The following is a 20,000-nucleotide window of genomic DNA, read 5'->3' as shown; positions in this document are numbered from 1 at the left end:
CAAAGTTCGCAATTCGTAGATCGATATTTTCGATCATTTTAATATCTTTTAACTCGATTAATATTTAAACTCGTTCTCAAAGCCTCCACGTTTATGTCGTGTCGCTAGTCTGGATCGTGTTGCTTTTGGAACAGAGAGAGAGAGATTACCAAGAGTTTCTCGTCGAAAATTCATGAAACACCATTCCATCTCTCTACTCCTACTTTTCTCCCGTTGATTATGCGTGGATATATGCGTGATCCTTAATTGAAGCCACGATCCGATGAAATCAATGGTTCATGAATATACAACGAGCCTCGAAGGACAGTGACTCGTAAGAGGGAAATACAGATACAGTGATACACCAGCAAGTATATACCTATATTACAGGCAGACAGATATGTATAACACCGATCATTTAAGCGTCAATTTCATAAGGATCTTTCTCGCGTATAATTGTTCCTTTCTTGTTATCCTCCTCGTATACACCTCGACATTCTTCGACATTCTTCGACATTTTGATTTTTACCATTTCATCATCATTTGATCATTAGTTGCCTCGTTGTTATTTTTATCGAGACTTCGAAAGGAAAGATTCTTACGAAATTACGAACATTTGCAACAAGGGGACATATGAAAATTCGAATAAATTATATATAGAGGATTATAGGGATATGGAGTTCGAGGATAGAACAACGGAGATATACGCATCCGTATACAGGTATTTCACGTACACACTGTTCTATGTGAACAGATAAGGATAAAAATAGGAAAAAGTAGAAACAGATAGACAGAGAAAGAGAGAGAGAGAGAGAGAGATAAAGAGAGAAAGAGAGAGAGAGAGAGAACAGTAATACGCAATGTCGCAGTTTTGTTGCTGTGTCTACCTTCAGACTCACTCACACACAAATCTTTTTCCACCAACCAGCGCGTCTACATGAAGTTCGCTAGACGAAAAAAGAGAAACACATAGAATTCACACGTTAGATGATGAAACAGTGATGAACAGATTTAGTGACACGTTAGCGCGTGATCGCTTCTCGATCTTCTACGAACAGTTTTCTTACGCGAATTTCGTGGGGGAAAAATTTTTCTCTCTAAGCTAAAGAGAGGAGAAAAGATTGATTTTTAATCTATATGACGAACGAGACTGTTCGATCAATCAATGAAGATTATTATTTTTAATATCGTTTAAGTGAAATTTTTATTTTTTTTCTTTTCTTTTCTCGATATCGTGTTTAGAGAATTTTCTTCACGATTCACACGAAAACAACGATCGACACAAGTTACGATTTTAAGCGAAGCACGGTGATAATTCTGTCGACAAGACTTTATCAAACTCGAGGAAATTCCCTGGAGGATGGGGATGCTCGAAGGAATTCCTCGATCAACCGTGCAAATTCGTCGGTCGACGTCTTCACTCGTCGAAGACACCGTCGTCCCTTTGCGTCGTGCACAAAACACAATATGATTTCGATGGTGAAAATCTTTTTTTTTCTTTTTTTTTTTTTTTTTCCAACACGAAAATATAGACGCAGAGACATTAGCCGAAAAAACGACTGATCCGGTTCGATCTTAATTTCAATTCAACATGAAACTTGTACAGAAAATAATCATCGATTGGATATAATTAAGGATATTTCAATTAATCCCGAATTAGTCGTTGTATATCGTGGCGAGATACATTGATCGTATCACACAGAACATTTAGACAGTTACAATGGCAGTGTCATTAGCTTTGATAAGTGCATCTATGTATCTAGTTACTTACCAACAATGATGGCCAATACGATTATTCCGATGACGCCCATGATGATCATCATCTAGAAGCAGAAAGGCAAAGAAAAAAAAAAAAAAAAAAAAAAANAAAAAAAAAAAAAAAAAAGGAGTGAAGGTTCAAATCGAAACGAACATTTTTCAATTTTTCGAATCGGAAGGATTTTTATTACCTTCAGATTTTGTAACCAGAACTTCCTCTTCAGTTTTCCTGCTTGTTGTTCAAATTGCGACGCTCCTTGCTGAAGCGCGTCTAAAAAGAGCAAATTATTATTATTCGGGAAATATTCTATTTCCAATAGTTCCACAAACACTTCTTATTATATTATATTATTTTTTTTATATTATATTATTTTATTATATTATTTTTTTTTTTTTGAAAAACATAGTAAAATAAAAGTTACAATAAAACGAAGCGAAGATTTATTTCTACAAACGTTGTTCATTCTTAAATTTTTTTAACCAATTATTTTTTAACGATCTTTCAACTTGTTTAATTGCAAAAGTTGCCAGTGGAAAAGTTGTGTTAATGATCTGAAACTGCGTGCAAGGGAAAAAGATCGACGATGGTCAGCCTCGTAACGTGGCATCGATTCGAGAACGTCACGAGTAATCGATATCAGCGTGCAGAGAGACGCGCAGGGTCGAACTACTTCAATACCTCGCGAGAATGAATGAAGAGAATATGCTTGGAGAAACGAGCAACGACAATTGATTCCTTAATCATCCATGTGCTTCGCATATTATGTTTTAATCCCAGTTTTAATCGTTGTACGTGTGTCTTCCTTCTTTTAAAAAAAAAAAATCTTTTATCGTATTTCTTCGACATGCGCGACAAACAACGGACAAAGAGGACACGTGTCTTCCTTTTTCGATTTTACTGCTCGTCAAATTTAACCTTTTCAATTTTATACATATCCTTTCCTCTTCGCGTTCACATAATATATTATACATATCTCATATCTCGACTATTGCTTACTTTACCGATAGCAATTAAAAAAAAAATGTATTGGAGAAAAGTTTTCGAATTAATATTCGATATTAATATTCGAAGAAGAAGCAAAAATACGAACTACGAAATAATGAACATGGATAACATGGATCTTACCTGCTCGATCATCGAGCTCGGACAGCTTTTGATCACGCTCCAACACCTTTTCAACGTTCGTTTTCATAATGTCGACGACCTCGTCCACCTGCGCCTGCGTCGCCTGCAGTCGTTTCTGCGAGGCGATCTGCTGAGGCGTTCTCGGACCTCCGACGATTCCATCGGAACCTGCACCTGCACCCGCAGCAGCATCCGGTGCTAGACCGCCTTCGGTGGCCCTGTAATCCATTAATTTTTCATTCAAATTATCCGAATCTAACCAATTTCTATCACGACTTCGCGCATCTCCCCTTCCTCCTGCCTTTCGTTCACGTTTCGCTTAATAAAATTCTCGAGGAAGGGGGGCCTCGAGAAGGAAATTATATTTAAAATATCCTCGATGGGGAAATTTCAAATTAAAAGTCTCATTTTCGCTGATAAATCCCCCTCCCCTCCTCCTCGAGAAAGGAAATCGAGTGGCAAATAGAGGAAGTAGTGCACGTGTTGGAAGATTAAGAATCTCAAAGTGCGTCCGGATTGGTTCTCGCGAGATAAGGGTTCAAAATGAAAATAAATAACCCGGTGTCTTTTCCTTTTTTCTTCTTCGTTTCTGTGGTCGAAAGTTAGTAAGACATTTCGTTTTATTAAACTTGGAAGATGAATCGAGCGACGAAAGAGAATAAATAATAAAATATCCTGAACACGCGGACACAAGGATTCCTTGTTTCTCGTGGTTTGGATTTCGTTTTGGATTCAAATTCTTCGAATATTTTTTATTTTTCCTTTGACGAGGGGAGGAAAAAACTTTTCAGAGATTAAATATATTTTAAATGAAGCAATGATACAATAATTATGTTTTCAGGTTCATAGCGATATTACAACTCGATGTAATATTTTCAACCTTCGAGGGCGAAGGTAAACGTAAAAGGTCAAAGTTCGTGATATATTTCGGAAAGCTGGACATTTAGATGCGTTTATTATCGTCGTATCAAGAAAATGATTAAATTATTCTATACGGAAAGAACAATTTTGAACAACGAGATGCAGACACGAAAATCGATTTTGCTCGATAAAAGATTCACGTCATATTTTTTTTCAAGATAAAAAAATAATCAAAATGTTCTTTTCATCTAGAAGAACTATTATCCTTTTTTCGTTATTCATTATTACTCCCTCGAGATGTTGAAAAAAGGATAATGACCACGTAAATAAAAAAAGAGAAAAAATTTACATCGACTTGAAGTCGGGCAAAGGTCTATCTCGTACCTCTCGGCTGACCTTTCGACCAGGTTAAGACCTTTCAAGGAACAACGAGGATGTTAGTTTAATTAACACGACAGATTCGCGTTGGTGTTTGAACACCAACCGTGGGCAACTTTATCGCGTCCCGTTGAATTATCGGCACCTCCTCGATCTTGATTTACTCCGAGGATCTCCTTTAATGATCTATTTCCACAAGCGTGACAAACACCCGATATATTTTATTCTATATCGGTCTGACTAATTAAAGAGATCACCTACGCAAATAACTTCGCCTCTGAATACCGATATATCCCATACACGTGCGATGTTGAAACGTTATTAACGTTATTTCTCGAGTGTTTCCTTTTTCAATCGGAAATTTTACTCGTCCTCCGTCGTCGGTTAATTAAAGAAGCCTCGATAAACTTTTTAAACTCGAATAACTCTTTCTTTCCTTCTTTCTTTCTTTCTTTTTTTTTTTTTTTTTTTCCTCTCGTTGCGTTATTTCTCACCTATATATAGATATATAGGTGATTGATCGCCTATATACAACCGTGCTCGTTTTCGATCGACGTGTATTTCGATTCCGGGCGCGTGCTCGAGATGTCTAAATCAGGGTTTTACGGACAAGCACCGATAGCGGATTAAAAAGCGGTCGAAGAGGTTGCGGGTTTTATTTTTGGCGACAATCGATCGAACGAGCGAGTGGTAACGGCCGATCGATTCGAATATCGCCGGCCAGTCGAATGTCACTGTGCGAGAGGGAGTAGATGAATGTAATTGAAGATAAGGTACGAGAGGAGAGCGAAATCCTCGAGCGAGATTCTGCATGGGAGAGATCACGGATTATTTCTCTCGTGAAAAAAATTTCCGTATCGGTTTGGAGAAGAAGAATTTTCGAGTGGAAGTGGGAGGCGTTCACCGGGTTTTAAAGCCTTTATGCTTTCAAACGGCTTATATAATCGGATTAATATATCGATCGAGAGGGAGGGGAGGGTGTATCGGTTATCGTCATCGAATTATCTTCGAATTTTCCTGCGAAATAATTGTTATTGAATATCATTTCAATCGTACTAATCGTGCGTTCCGTTTCACCATTTCGAGCCGAAACACGAATCTTATTGAAAATTCGTGCTTTTGCGCGAAACGGATGTTTCACTGTATCAAACTTTCGATCGTTCAAACTTTTGAACGGTGACGTGTTCGTACAATTCGTACGAATCGAAAACTTTCATCTTTGTTCGGAGGCTTTGCTTTTTTTTTTTTTTTTTTTTTTTTTAAATATTCGCATCGATATGCTAAATTTAGAATTATTGAAGAACAAATGACGTCAACGAAACATAACCGTATATATACCCCCTGAGCGATTCGTTATTGCATGCGTTATCTCTTCTTTTTAGAGAAACAAACGGCTCGTGAAGAAGAACGATTTGTCTTGAAGTTGACTTCGTAATGCAACCTATATGACGTCAAATACTTATCGTTTCAATTTAAAAATTTTTAAGCTTCGCTTGAAAATTTGTAAGGAATCAAGTCTGAACTAAATAAGGTTTAATGTAACGTGCAGAAAGAAAAATAGAAAGACGAGTATTTAAAACAAAAAAAAAAAAAAAAAAATGAACGAGAAACTTTTTTTGCAAATAAAAGGATCGTTTCTTTAATGATGACGATAAAGAGATTCATTTTTTTTATTCTTTGAGAAAACTTTATCTAGATATATTGTTTAAACGATGGTCAACATGTTGTGAGATTTTTTTCAAGAATAATCTATTTGTAGTTAACATAATATTTCGCAAAAGTCATAGAACATTGCTGCAAATATGTTCGTCATTGATTATCTAAATATAGAAACTGCGAATAGAGCGTAGAGTCGGTTGTGTTTTATGATTGATTGTTACCAGTATGTGTCTAATTAAATTTTCATTAGCCAAAATATTCACGCGATATCGATCTTAAGCAAACGAAATTTATCAAATTTCATCATTATCACAAAATCATAAAATTAAAAAATGAGAAAGGAATCATAAAGAAAAAAAGAAAAAAATAAAGAATAAGAATAAATTTTCATTCACAATTATTCTCAAAGTAGAAACTCTGACTGAATTTCGAAACTAAAAGTTAACTAAATTTTGTGAAAAAGTTGTAGGGGACAATGTCGGTGGTAAAATCAGGTTCAATGATACAAAGCCGTGAGGTGTAGCTCTTTGAGGCTCGTAAACTTCGATTGTAAGAGAAGATGTACGAGATCGGATATCAGAATTCAATGACCGCAATTCTATTATTCGAAAGAAATCGTCTTCACGCTTCTGCTTTAAGCTTTGCTGCATTTTATTGGAAATTCTGGCGTGTGGTGCGAATAAGCCATGCAAGCTAATCGATTGGCGACAGTGGTCTAGGAAATTGCGTCTTAAAATCTATCTTATATTTATAATCTCATTTTTCCACACGATCATGATTCATAGTCATTTTTGAAAAATATTGATCCAAGAATTTTACGTGAAAATTTTAATCTGCACATTTGCATATATATGTATATATCTTTCAGCACAAATTGTTTATTTCACGTTCTAACGTACGTTCTGATTTCATGAATTCATTTGTTAAATTAATTCTTGCGTAATATACGAATGACGAAAAATGAGGTTACAATCAAATGCAAACTCGAAATAATAAGAAATTTATAGGATAAAGATTCGTTCGTTTATCAATGTCACTAAAAATTCGAGGATTTTTCAAGATAAACTCATAAATGTTTTCCATTCCTCTTTTCTTTTCAACGAGATGCGATTATTACCAGATTAAAAAACGACGAAAATTGTAGAGAACGTTTAAAACGAGATTTACATTTCTGTCTTGAATAATTTATCGATTTGTTTGCGTTCAATTCATTCGGCAGGCTTAAACAGACTCGATATTAATTTATCAAAAACTAGAAGTTACACGTTTCCGTATTCTGTAGAATAGATTATAGATTCTCGTAGATTGTAGATGCCTCGATATAGATTCGTTCGCAGGGAATCACCAGTTCACACGAATTTTTCTCGTCGATTTTACTCGAACAGAAATACACTTTTCGATGAACACAGAATCGTTAAAATTTCGTGGATTTACTCACATGTTGTTCGTCAGTCGCTGTTGGTTTCCTGAACTAGAGCTATCCGCTGACTTGCCAACCCCGTCAGATGACCACGTACTTTTCACGAGCGACTGTCACCGACTAGACAGCCGCGGTATTGATAAAATTTCCAGCGACACCATCGCGCCGCCGCTTCACCGTTATCTCGATCTGCTCTCGAACCGTTTGAATCGTGTCTTCCATATTTTCAATTTTAACTCTTCAACGAATTTTCTTTTCTTCTACGAACGATCAATTTGATTAAAAATCTCGTCGAATATAATTATATGCGAAACATACGGATTAATATAATATTCTAATGGAAATTTTCGCGTTGGTGATTGAAGATCGAGAATCGATGTATCGAATACGAAAGTTCGATACGTGGCTTGGAAGAGAGAGTAATGCGCATGTACAGAAAGTTCCAGTCAATAAACGCCAGTCAGCCGCAACCCTCATGCGCAAACACACCCTGAGAGGAAGTCAGGGATGTTATCGTTGTTTTCGAGAGCCCTGACTTTTGAATCGTGAAAATAGGCCAACGACCGCCATCATTATTCTCATTATTTTGTAACTGACTAATTTATTGTTATTATTTCGTGATCGAATATGACGTCGATATTAATAAAATGATTGAAAAACGAAGATTTGTTCAAGTCTCGTTTGACGATTTTAGGGGATTAATCTTTTGAATAAAATTGGATACATTTTTTTTGTTTAAAAGTACATTTCCGTGATTTAAGTTCATACGGTCCTGGTAACGCGATGAGAATACGCGCACGAGCATCCGTAAGATGTTTTATTTATGTCTCCGTTACGATTTTTGTCGCGAGGTGAGGATACCATTGTGAATTTTGCTTCGTAAAAATGTCGTTGAAGATTGGTAAAAAAAGACGAGAAATGGATCGTTCGTCGAGTGAGTTTATTGATCATATATTTTGTAAAATTTTAAAAGATTATTGGCAACAAAAAAATTTGATAAAAAAATAGCTTACATTTATCCACTAATTTGTAATGAAAGTTGTTCATAATTTATTTTATTAATTGAGCCAAATTTTTATTTTGTTATTACATTTTATATATTTCTAATTATATATTATTTTTCATTAAAAGTATTAAAGTTAGAAAAATCTTTTTATGTTATTTATTTATAAATAGTGATATTTATTATCATTAAAATTAATCGTATAGTTTCAGAATAAAATAATTTTGACGTAAAAAAATATATATATTAGCTTTCAAATGTATTTATAATGCGCATAATTGTATTAAGATGGCAGCACGCATGTGATTTGAATTTAAGATTTGTATCATTGCAATCTTAAAAATTACATCGTGAAAGCTGATAAAAATTAATGATTGTATCTAATACTGATAACTAATGAATTAAAGATTAGATTGGAAGAAGAATCTAATTGCTTGTTACATTTCTTGATAATAATTTTCATAATAAATGTGACGTCATGGGTATCGCCATCTTTATCGTATGTCATGTACAGTTGTAAAGTGTATTCGTCATCGAAATAAAGTTGGGGATACCTGTCATTATTTTTAAACAATTTGCATCCCCATTAAATATTTCATAAATTCTTCATTTTAAAGTAAGTTGTTGTAATTTTCTATTTTAAAAAAATGGTACAAATTTGTATTTCTAATAAAATATTACGATATTATAAACAGAGTACATATTTGCTTATATTTTATTATATTGTATTTAATTTAACGATATTGTTATATTTTTATTCTATTGAATAAATATAACATTTATTAAATATTATAGTAGTATTGTACACAATTGTAATTCAATGATTTTATTCGTTCAAATATTTCATAAATTTTTAGGTTATGGGTGTGTGCAGTAGTTCATACATATTGTTGCTCTATCCAAAAAAATTTTTCTTAAAATATACTTTAAATTATTGTTAATTATAATTGATCATGTTTTCTATTTCATATTATATGTGATTTTTTTGACATTCTTTTACAGAAATATGGATGGCAGTGGTAATTCTAGAGATGATATGGGTGGTCCACGAAATTCACAGCCAGCTTCTACAAAAAAGTTGCAGCAAACACAAGCAACCGTTGATGAGGTTGTGGGAATAATGAAAGTAAATGTAGAAAAAGTATTGGAAAGAGATCAAAAGTTATCAGAATTGGAAAATCGTGCTGATGCTCTGCAACAAGGAGCTACTCAATTTGAACAACAAGCAGGCAAATTGAAAAGGAAATTTTGGTGGAAGAATCTCAAAATGATGATCATCATCGGTATTATCTGCGTAATTATTTTAATCATCATCATTGGTGAGTGATATTTATAAAAAAAAATAATACACAAACATAGGTTTATAAATTATAGGTTTAAAATAGATACATATTTTAATCTTTGCAATAGCTTCAATTGTGTCAGGCTCGTCGGATTCTGACAATTCCTCTAACTGATAGCATTATACCAAATGGAATATAAATGCTCTGGATTTGTTATTTTGTGTCCTAAAATGAAAGTTAACCTCACCAGAGTAAATGTTGGGCGCACAAAGTTAGACATAATGTGATCGTTAAAAATCAAGATCCGTACGGACTTGTTGAACGAATTACGATGAAGTAATATGAAAAAAAAAAAAAGAAAAAAAGAAAGATAAGAAAAAAAATATATTTTTGAGACTTAAACTTATTCAAGCGCACAATTATTAGATTAATTGCGCAGTATTAATATATGGGTGGCCTTTTGTAAAACTGTGAATGGACAATACATTTCATAATGTTATCTTGTTACAATGCTTATTGTACATTTATTAATGATATATAATATATAATATAACGTTTATACTTTTTTTCATCGGTATTCAAATAATTCAGGCTTCCATTTCGCCTCGTTCCTCTCCAAATATCAACATCCAATAGCTCCACGCACGATTTCTACATTATAGTTTTAATGTAATGTAGCGCCATACGATAAGAAAAGAATTCGAACTCGTCAGTGCGATCGTTTGATTCCAAAGCCGATCGTGATTACGTACCTAGAATGTTCGCGCTCATAAATATTCATGTACTGACGTTCTCTTGCGAATACCGTCATGCTTCTCAAAGTAAAGTGTCACCAAGACTATCGAATTCGGTGAAACTTGATTCGGTAGAATCATCCTTCACCGGACGCGAATCTAATTTCCATCTTGTAGAAAGTGTGCAAACTTTCCTATTCTTTTTTTTTCCTTATATCTTGAAACTTTGTCGTTTAAGTGAAACTGATAATAATCGTGTTTACACTTAAAATGCGCATGTTAAGAATATGTCTGCGCATTATTCGATTCGTTCATAATCCAGGAGATAATAAGATCGATGTTTTCGATCATTTGACCCGGCTAAACAAAATATCACGAACGATACGAAATTAGTGCATTGACGATGGCCAATTAACAAAGAAGTGAACAATTTAGACAAATAACCCCGGAACAGATAGTGCTAAAACCTTGAAAGGATGACGCGTGAGTCGATGGTCAAGGTCGGTCTGTGATTGAAGAACGATTTAACGGGACAAGAAAATAAAATAGACAGTTATAAGCGTCATTTCTTTTTCCTTTTTTTTTTTTTTCTCGATCATTCAATCTTATTTATAACGTTACTTTATTTTCTAGTCAAAATTGAAAAACCTGTATCTCCACATAGGAAACTGGTATTTTCTTATATTACGTTTACATTTCATAGAAGAATTTTATTTATTTCGAAAGAATGTTTGACAAACGAACAAGGTTCTTTCGCACGGCATCTCGAGTAATCCCAGTTAATTCGAATTACATAATTACATCTGCGAAGCATGCAAGAGAGCATGTAATTGTAAGTGTATCATACGAGTCGATATACCGGTTGAATTATCTTTAAATTAAATAGAGATTAGTAATTATATCTAGTTCCTGATATTTAACGGTAATAATTGTTTTTACGTGTCAATCACCAGCTATGCCGAATGAAATGGCGAAACCGCAGGTATTGAACATTATTAATGACAACGCGAAATCAAAGTCACGTGTCGAATAGTGTCAATCGACGAGGCAGGATTCTGATTTTTCCTGTAAACCGAGACAGAAATCTCTGCCGCTTCATTCATATACCTATCAGTCGGCTGACGACCGTCCAACCGGACAGTCGCTTGTGAAGCGCGTCTCGTGTCACCGATATCGTAGGTCAAACGACCCTTAAAATCATCTCCATCAATGAGAATTGTCTCGAACGTTTACCTCTCGGCACTCGTCCAACAAATATCGAGTCAAGGAATCGTGGAACGAGTGAAAGTTTTAAAAAAAATCAGAAGATCTTTTATCCTGAGTTATATTATCATCGAAAGATTTTAATTATTAAGGATTTGTTATTTCTACGCTTGCTATATTTTTTCCAATTTTTGAATTTTATCGATCAGTACGATTAGTTTTTGGAATCGTAAAAAAAAAAAAAAAAAAAAATCATAGATGTAACGATTTCAGACAGAAAGTTTGCCTCGCGGAAATCCATTTGTATCGCGTGTTCGAAATTGGCATAAAGTATATATTGTAGAATTTTCGTAGCGTGGTGTGGTGGGGCTGGTTGTTTTTCTTTCTGTTTGGTAGTTCGGCACCCGGTCTCGGCACGCGTTTCAGAACGGGTAATAGTGGGTATCATTCGAAATCGCGTTACCAATAAATATTATATCGTTGTGAGAAATATTCATTCTCGAGACGCGATACCATCGATCATTGTAATGTTCGCAATCGAAACATAGATCGAATATTTCCGTTTTTCGTCAAACGATAGACATGTGACGAAACTGATAATTGTCCACTAGTCTTTCGAATGACGAAACGCGATTTCGCTATACGTCTATATTATAAACCCACGCGTAACTGACTTATCTGTACTTTATGAATATTGAGAAACGAACGAAACGGTCAGTCGGTATCGTGTTTTGGTACTGGTGTTCATGTGTGAAAAGATCATCGAGCTCGCGAGAGGCACACTGTCGAGTGGTGATCGATTCCCGGCTAAAAGAGATCGAGGATCATTCTTCGAGAAAAAGGCGATAAATGTGTCCAAAGCGGGGATCGTGGTCGATAAGTTACCGAGGCAAGAGAGGAAGAGGAAGAAACGGCCAATAATCATTAGTGAAGTTTCGATCTAGCTCGACCTAACCTCTTTCTTTCTCCTCGTCTCGTTTTTTTTCTCCCCTTTTGCCTCTATCCTGTCTCCTTTCGTCGATCTGCCCATTTCTCGACCTTCGCCACATCGTTTTAATTTTCGTATTCAGTGTCGTGCACGATTTTCGATCAATTGAAGATCCAACATGGCATCATCGTCGATCATCGAGGGAAGCGACGAGTATGGTTTGGGATATCAAAACACGTTGGTAAGTTCATTTTACTAAATAACGTTTATCGTTTTATTTCTCACACTTTTCCTTATTTAACTCGTACAATTTTTTTTCTCTTAATTTTTTGACCACTAGTTCCTATATATTTTTCAAGAGAAAACACGATAAATCAATCGTCTATTCGAACGATAAACCGAGAAGATAAATTATTATCGTTACAAGTTGAATAACAATAACAAGGGCTAGACAAGGCATAAAGAACGAGGCAAAAGTGACGCCAAGCAAGGGTTGCGAACCAATTTTCATGTTTATTCTTGGCCACGATGCGCCGCTAGCCGTGAATAGTTCGGTTGGGAACGCGATTAATGTCTGGGACAGACACACCACGTGCTTCTTTACTTTCTCGTGTGCATTTTGAATATTGTGCCCACGCATTCTTGCACCAACCCACACTCAGCTGATTGTCAGCTGATCACCACCTGAGCGATCAGCTTTCGCTAATTTATTCGCGAATCGCGACAACCACGTATATATACGTATGTTTACATGTCGCGAACATATCGTGCTACGATAGAGTCGTTTTAAATAAAATCGGTGTTCGCAGTTTGAGTTATGGAAAGCGTTTACAGGTGCTTTTCCATCGAGTTTTAGGTTATCTCTTATCAGCAGATTCGCGTGTTTGTTCTGGTTTCGCGGGATTCCTAGCCTCGATGTTTATTATCTAGCTTTGCGAGCTATCGGATTATTACACGAATTGCATCACCAGGTATAGTTCGTAACACGAAGGAAAGGATTCGTAACACAGGAAACATCACGAAAAAAAAAATATACTATAAATTAAGATTTTAATTAAGGTATAAATTAAATCGTTTTTCGTGTTATAGCAAATTTTGTTTATACGAAGAACCCGTGAGAATGTCTGCGTGACCTAATATCTCTTATCGGAAGTACGTAGATCGAGTGGAAGCAGTTTCAATTGACTGCCGTCCACTTAATCGACGAGTAAATAACAATATAAATTAATAGTATTTAATATTAAACTACGTTCAGATATAGATCTGTTTACGACAAAAGGCGTCGTTGTTTATATAATTTAAAAATTCAATTCAGATCATCCATTAAATCAATATGTTCCTAATAATCGAGCGATAAATCATCGTTCTTATTCGATATAATAAAAAAAATCACGCTATTTTCTCATGATTTTGAAGTTTATCCAACACTGAAATACGTGGCCCGTGTAAGCGATATCGTCCTTTACTTTTTTACTCTTATGCGTGATTTTGCAATGTAATCGTCTGTCTAGTCTGCCAATTTCGTCGCGAATTTTCAGACCTTGTATTATAGCAAGCACGAAGACAATGCGTCCTCGAATGGTCGCGTCACTTTCGAAACACCCTGTGCAAAATACCGGGGCAGATTGCCATTTCTCGATATCTCTTCTCGTCTCGTTCTCTCTTTTCGCCATTCGCGAAAAGAGAAGTTGCGAAGAAGGCGAAACACGGCAACGATCGCCATTATATAAATCCATTTTTGATAAAATAAATCGGATGGAACGGAATATTTTCCTTTCCTTTCGTTCGTTGTTCTATAAATAAAGGATCTCTCCCGACACCAAATGCCGAACACCAGTCCATTTTTTGCCCCTTTCTAATGATATCGATTCACAGAATCGGCGTTTTAATATTTATCGCGAGGAACAGAGTGAATAGACTACCGTTCACGATACTGCTATCCGCCGAAGGGCCGAATAAAAACTCATTTCTCCGTAACAGTTATTGGCAGACGGACAAGAGAAACAAAAACCGGTAAATTACATCCTCCTGGTTGGAGGAGCTCTCTCGGAGTATCTTCTTCTTTTTTCCCTTCCCCCTCCCCCTCTCTGTTCCATAGGTATGCACTAGGTAGAAAATTTCTTGCTCGACCCGCGATCGTGGAAATTGATCTTTCTCCAAGTCGTTGATTATCATTTCTGCGTTCCATTTACATTTTACTTCGAGTCTGTTTACTCGGATTAATCGGGTAATTGGATTATTTAATAATTTATTTTCTTTCATTTTATTCGCTCTACGTTCAACTTGTACTTCGGTTCATTGATAGTTTATTACGATGTAGTAAACCCATTCATCATGAATCAACTACTCGATCAATTGACTTTAATCCCTGTACTGGTTCGTTTAATACTCGACTCGGGTATTCCTATACCGCATCTTATACCGTTCAATCAAGAATTCTTTGTCCCCTCTACGATTTGATTTCTTTCTAGTATTTTCTCGATTTAAAACGTTAGTTGTTTTAATATAAACGTTTTAATTGTTTTAAGTGTTTCCTGGTTTGTTTCCAAGTGAAACAAGGATTGTCATGTAACGACATTGTCATTCTATTAACGTCGATTAACATTCAGTTCGAAATTCCGCAAAATGATTTCTCCTTCTTCTTTTTTTCTTTTCTTTTCTTTTCTTTTTTTTTTCATCTATTCAGTAGCGTCTTCTCCTTTGACACGTTTAAAACAAACGCAATATTCATCTTTTTTTTTTTTTTTCCAAGGCAATCAAGCTCATTAAAAAAACGCAAACTGATCAAATATGTATGATGTAATCTCAAGCACACGCTTTTTTTAATTGTCGATAATTTTGATTTGTTAGTGCGAAACGATATTGAATCGAGATTATGAAATACGATTTACATTGATAGATTTTGGACTGATAAAAAAAAAAGGAAAAAAATAGAATAACCATAATATCGGTAATTATTACAATCGTTAAAATCTATATTATAGTTCTTTGCACTACTCACGATTTAGATATTGTACAAGTCGGAGTGTTTAAGATTATTCTTCCATATTTTATGAAATTATATCCGTTTTATAAATATTTCGAGCCAATCGATGTATCTTTTTTTTGGAATAAGATTACAAATCTCTTCTCGTCTCGAAAGAAGCTTGTTTAAATTCATTTTTCATTCAGAGGCAAAAGACGTAAGGGATATTAATAACTTAACCTAACATTTTTAAACAAATTGTGGCTATTATTCAAATAGATATGACAACTTACGCGTTAAGATAATCATAAACAACGATAATTGCTAAGATTGATACAAGACTTCTGTAGTATGATCTTCTGACACGAGTAATATATCAAGAAAAGAAATATATCAAGTATCATTTTTCTTTTTTTCCTTTTCATTCTTCCATTTTATTTTTAAACTCTCGATAAATCTCGATTCGATGCTCGAGAAGATGGGAAATTCGATTTTATGCGGTAAAATTGGAAAAATTGTAATCGAAAACCGGAAAAACTTGCACCATCGAGTTATTATCGTAATTAGTTGATTCTTAATTGCATGGAAAGATGAGATCTATTTATTGAGTCACGCTTATCCCCACTTCTTGGCGATCTGCTAATACATTTATCCATTGTAAATCAATCTTCCATCGCGTTAAACATTCCAGGCACGAGCCGCCAACTCTGCGAAAATATCCATATATAAAATTCCAACGATAAAAAAAAATAGCACGTGATCGATCGAATCCCGTATCATCCGTTCAAAAATATATCATTAAATTTATCATTTATATCTGCTCATAGTACATCGATTCGTCAAATCTTGATTTAGAAACTTGGATTTTCTCGTTTCTTTATCAGTAGAACCGATTTTTCCTGGTTTAAAGAGACACGAATTAATTCTCTTAATCATCGTAATGATATACGTAATGATGTACATAAAATTTTATTATTTATACTAAGACGATATTTGAGCCAAGGCCGGTGGTTTAACAGGTTTTCGAGATGCATTAGAGTGAGAAATTTACACGAACGAAAGTTTACGAGTCTAATTATCGGCGTGATTAGTTTCTATCATCTAAGACGTCCTTGATGAAATATACGAAGTCGATAACGGTCCTCGTCGTATCAAGGTTTCTCGATGATAATTCCCCTATAACCACGATATTTTTGCATTCGTTATTATTTTAACCTCCATCAACTTGTCAATTCTTGATGGAAAAAATTTTTACTATTCTTTTTCCTTTTTTTCTTTTTTTCCTTTTTTTTTTTCTTTTTTTTTTTTTTTTTTTTTTTTTGCGTTCGTCGATACGAATCGAATGGAAAATGATCGGTATAATTTTTAGCCTATTATGCCAACCTAATTTACGAGCGATAAGGTACAACCACTTTGTTGTTACGTATACTCGATTGTATATAAACGTAAGTTTATATATAACGACCTCGCATATATAACTGGAACGCAAATATTGACGGTTGACTATAGCGATGCGCAAGTGATATCAGCCAGCGATGAACTTAGCCTTCCAATTTACCTATACGCTTTTCTATTTCGATATCTATCATTTTTAACTCTCCTCCCTCCCTCCCTCCCCCTAACGTTCAATTCGTCAGAATTCATCGATTTCGAATTCTCACATTTCCACATATCGTCGTTCACACATTTTCTCCGCGAATCTTCTTGTTGCGAAAAAATTGGGAAAAAAGTTTCAAAATTCGGGATATGCAATGCAATTTTTCATCGATGGATGTTCCTCCACTCGACGCGTAAAGCTCTCGTTTTTCAGGAAGCGAAACGATAGCTCGGTGAACGTCATGGAACACCGAGGCATCGTTTTCCCTGTGGCACGCGATCCGTTCCACCTTTCTTTCTCCTTTTCCACGGTTGGACGCGCCTTGGACGAGGAGGAAAGGAATCCTCGATGCAAAAGCGTGTTGCATCGTCTTCGAATTACGCGAACGTGGCGGAACACGCCGAATATTCGACGCGGGATTGCGTAAGCGTCGCGTAGAATGCGACGCGGAAACGGAGGGTTCGATTATCGATTTTTCTGCGGCTCGATCAGCCGGTTCGCCTTGCAACTTGTCTTGCATGCTACGCGCGCTATATATACGAGCCACGCGTATACTTTTATTCGCGCGTCTGTGAAATTATTCTCTCTTCGCGACCCCTTCGCGCGTAACATCGTCCACATTCCATACTTCTCGATGGTCTTGGTCCCGTTATTATTATAGTTTCGTTCGATGTCCTGAGCGTAATTGTTTTTTAAACCACTCGATAAATAGGCTTTGCGTTGCGCGTCATGGATCGGATAAGAATGATAAGAGCGAATGATAAGCGATAAGATTTAGAGATAACGAGAGTCCCTCGATCGGTGCATAGATCGTTGATTCTCCGTTCGAGGTTTGGCAAAGGATTCTGTGGAATCCTGATTGATAGTTGTTTGCGAAACAACTATCGAGAATAGAATTCTTCTTTTGTTCTTTTAACGCGTAAAGATAATATTGGAATTATCCTTTTGTTTGGAATTCGATAGGGGATTCCATAGAATTCCGAATTGAGAATTGTTTGCGCTCGTAGGAGAGTTCTTCTTTCGTTTGTTAATAATGTAAAAATAATATTATGCTATTCCTTCGTTTGGGATTCAAATAGGGGATTCTGTAAGATCCTCGTTGAGATTTGGTTGTGATTCAAATATTAGATACTACGATAGAATTCTTCTTCGTAATTATGTAAAAAAAACATTGTTGTTTGCGTTAGATATAAATATGATTCGATTTGTCGTATGATTCAAGGGTGGATGATTATACTATGACGAGAGGAATATTCTAAGAAATATTTACTTTGGAAAAAAATATTTGAATAGATAATGTATAATAAGAATTTCTAACTTAAAAGTTTCTTATAAAGTGATTTTAAAATACGTTATCGTAGATAGAGTTTGTTTTGTCGATGCAAAAATAGTTATACTTTCTTTTTAAAACTTAACGTATGGAATAATATAATCGGCAAAGATTAATTAAATTTGTTATAATATTTTCTCATATTTTTCATGATATTTATAACAATTACGTGGTTTAATTCAAATTAAGCCTGTTGTATAATAATAAGATAAATTTCAAATTGATTTTAATTGATCAATATTCAATTCAACATTTGAAACAATCAGTAAAAAAAAAAATAAATAAATAAATAAAAATCGAACAAAAATAAAGTTTAAAAATTAATCGAACTTGTAAAAAATTCGGTGGATAATTCGCGAAATTTTACGAAAAGATTTATTTTATAGCAATATTTTTGGCGTGGAAAAAAAAATGTAAGAAATCGTAATAATTAACAATTAATAAATGTTTCTATGTTTAAACGTTCCCGCTTGATGACGTCAGCCAGTCTAGCCAATATAATAAAGACTGATGACGCAAACATTCGATTCTCAAAGCTGTAGCGTAACGATAATTGTTTGGATAGGTGAAAGTTACGTAGCGCGATCCATAAATTATGAGATCGCACATGTGTACGCGTGTGTGAAACTTTGATGACACGATGATCGAGAAACGATTTTACGATCGAGTTTGAAAAGTTTCGAGGAGAATTTTCATTTTTGATCGATGGATATATATATATATATATATGGGATGGATGATAAACAATCGAAGGATTCTTTTCCAACAGCGTAGCAATGAAAGGAAGAAATGGACGAGCGAGATGAGTAGTCTTGACCGGAAATTTTTCTCGAAGCGGCAAATTCAAACGATCGGCGCGCAACACGAACGATACAACGTAAAGTTCACGCGATTAACAATCAAAAGAGAGATACAATCGTATAATTTGGAAGAGAAGATATAGGTTAAAATAAAAGCGAATTACGTTTAAATCAATCTCGAGGATCGTCAATTTTCTTAATAACATGATTCTATTAAAGTTACTCGTGATAAGAGGTGATAATTTATACTTGTAAAATTAACACTTTTTCCTGCTACGATCAGTTGAGTATATCGAATACGTATAGTAATCAATAACGATTCAATCGCCTAATTGTCAATCAAATATTTAAGCTCTACGCTAGCTACTCAAGGAGGAATTGAATTAATCGATAAAGTCGTTCGATAAGGAAAAAAAAAAAAAAAAAAAAAAGAAAAATGTGGAAATTGAACAGAAATCTTTCAAGTATCTTAAAAACTCGTGTGTCGAAGTTGATGAAATTCGATTGGGTGAAGAAAATGACGATGTCGTCGTCGTCGTCGTCGTCGTCGTCGTCGTCGACATCGTCGACATCATCGACATCATCGACATCGTCGACATCGTCGACATCATCGACATCGTCGACATCGTCCTCATCGTCGTCAACTAATCTATCTAACATGGTGGTTCCTAAGAACGAGGTGATCAGATTTATCTCCGATTGTTTATGCAAGGTCGGAACAACCCCCGAGGATGGGTATATCGTTGGCCATCACTTAATGACTTCCGACTATTGTGGCCATTTTAGTCATGGAATGAACAGAATGCAAGCTTACGTGATGAGTATCAAAAATGGAATAACCAATCCTTCCGCGAAACCGACGGTCGTTAATGATTTTCAGGTACGACATAAGCCTATCAATTTCCTAATTGATGGAGTTTATATAGCTAGATTGATAGACGATTCTTGACTTCTTTCCATCTCATTGTCGCAATCT

At 35.1% G+C, this 20,000-nt stretch overlaps 4 protein-coding genes across 6 annotated transcripts in view; 3 read left to right on the top strand and 1 right to left on the bottom strand.

Moving 5' to 3' along the window:
• Positions 1-7,354, bottom strand: part of LOC122711042 (vesicle-associated membrane protein 2) — a 15,151-nt gene extending 7,797 nt beyond the window's left edge. The window contains exons 1-4 of one of the 2 annotated variants that reach the window (XM_043929436.1): positions 7,200-7,354; positions 2,864-3,081; positions 1,929-2,008; positions 1,751-1,802 (exon numbers count right to left, since the gene is read on the bottom strand). In XM_043929436.1, coding sequence (XP_043785371.1) covers positions 1,751-1,802; positions 1,929-2,008; positions 2,864-3,081; positions 7,200-7,201 — 352 coding nt within the window. In that variant the 5' untranslated portion in view covers positions 7,202-7,354. Of the gene's footprint in view, positions 1-1,750; positions 1,803-1,928; positions 2,009-2,863; positions 3,093-7,199 lie in introns of those variants that run through there. The other variant, XM_043929435.1, reaches the window with a different exon arrangement.
• A 624-nt stretch (positions 7,355-7,978) lies between these two features.
• On the top strand, positions 7,979-10,026 carry LOC122711048 (synaptobrevin-1). 2 transcript variants are annotated; one of them, XM_043929444.1, is made up of 3 exons: positions 7,979-8,115; positions 9,187-9,503; positions 9,595-10,026. In XM_043929444.1, the coding sequence occupies exons 2-3, from the start codon at positions 9,191-9,193 to the stop codon at positions 9,639-9,641; spliced, it is 360 nt and encodes a 119-aa protein (XP_043785379.1). In that variant the 5' UTR covers positions 7,979-8,115; positions 9,187-9,190; the 3' UTR covers positions 9,642-10,026. The 2 variants fall into 2 exon arrangements, with proteins under 2 accessions (XP_043785379.1, XP_043785378.1); XM_043929443.1 differs by lacking the exon at positions 7,979-8,115 and adding an exon at positions 8,645-8,800.
• A 1,315-nt stretch (positions 10,027-11,341) lies between these two features.
• Positions 11,342-20,000, top strand: part of LOC122711327 (chloride channel protein 2) — a 26,736-nt gene continuing 18,077 nt past the window's right edge. The window contains exon 1 of the mRNA XM_043930011.1: positions 11,342-12,573. The gene's annotated coding sequence lies outside the window, so the exon portion shown is untranslated. The remainder of the gene's footprint in view (positions 12,574-20,000) is intronic.
• The window catches only part of LOC122711240 (uncharacterized oxidoreductase YjmC-like), a 10,008-nt gene continuing 1,418 nt past the window's right edge, over positions 11,411-20,000 (top strand). Inside the window, 3 exon segments of the mRNA XM_043929811.1 lie at positions 11,411-11,428; positions 11,623-11,684; positions 19,457-19,904. Coding sequence (XP_043785746.1) covers positions 11,411-11,428; positions 11,623-11,684; positions 19,457-19,904 — 528 coding nt within the window.

Source organism: Apis laboriosa, unplaced genomic scaffold (assembly GCF_014066325.1).
Source record: "Apis laboriosa isolate Shangri-la unplaced genomic scaffold, ASM1406632v1 scaffold16_cov148, whole genome shotgun sequence".
Lineage (NCBI taxonomy): Eukaryota > Metazoa > Arthropoda > Insecta > Hymenoptera > Apidae > Apis > Apis laboriosa.
The sequence above is the reverse complement of the archived record's forward strand: the minus strand, read 5'-3'. Positions and strand labels throughout refer to the sequence as shown.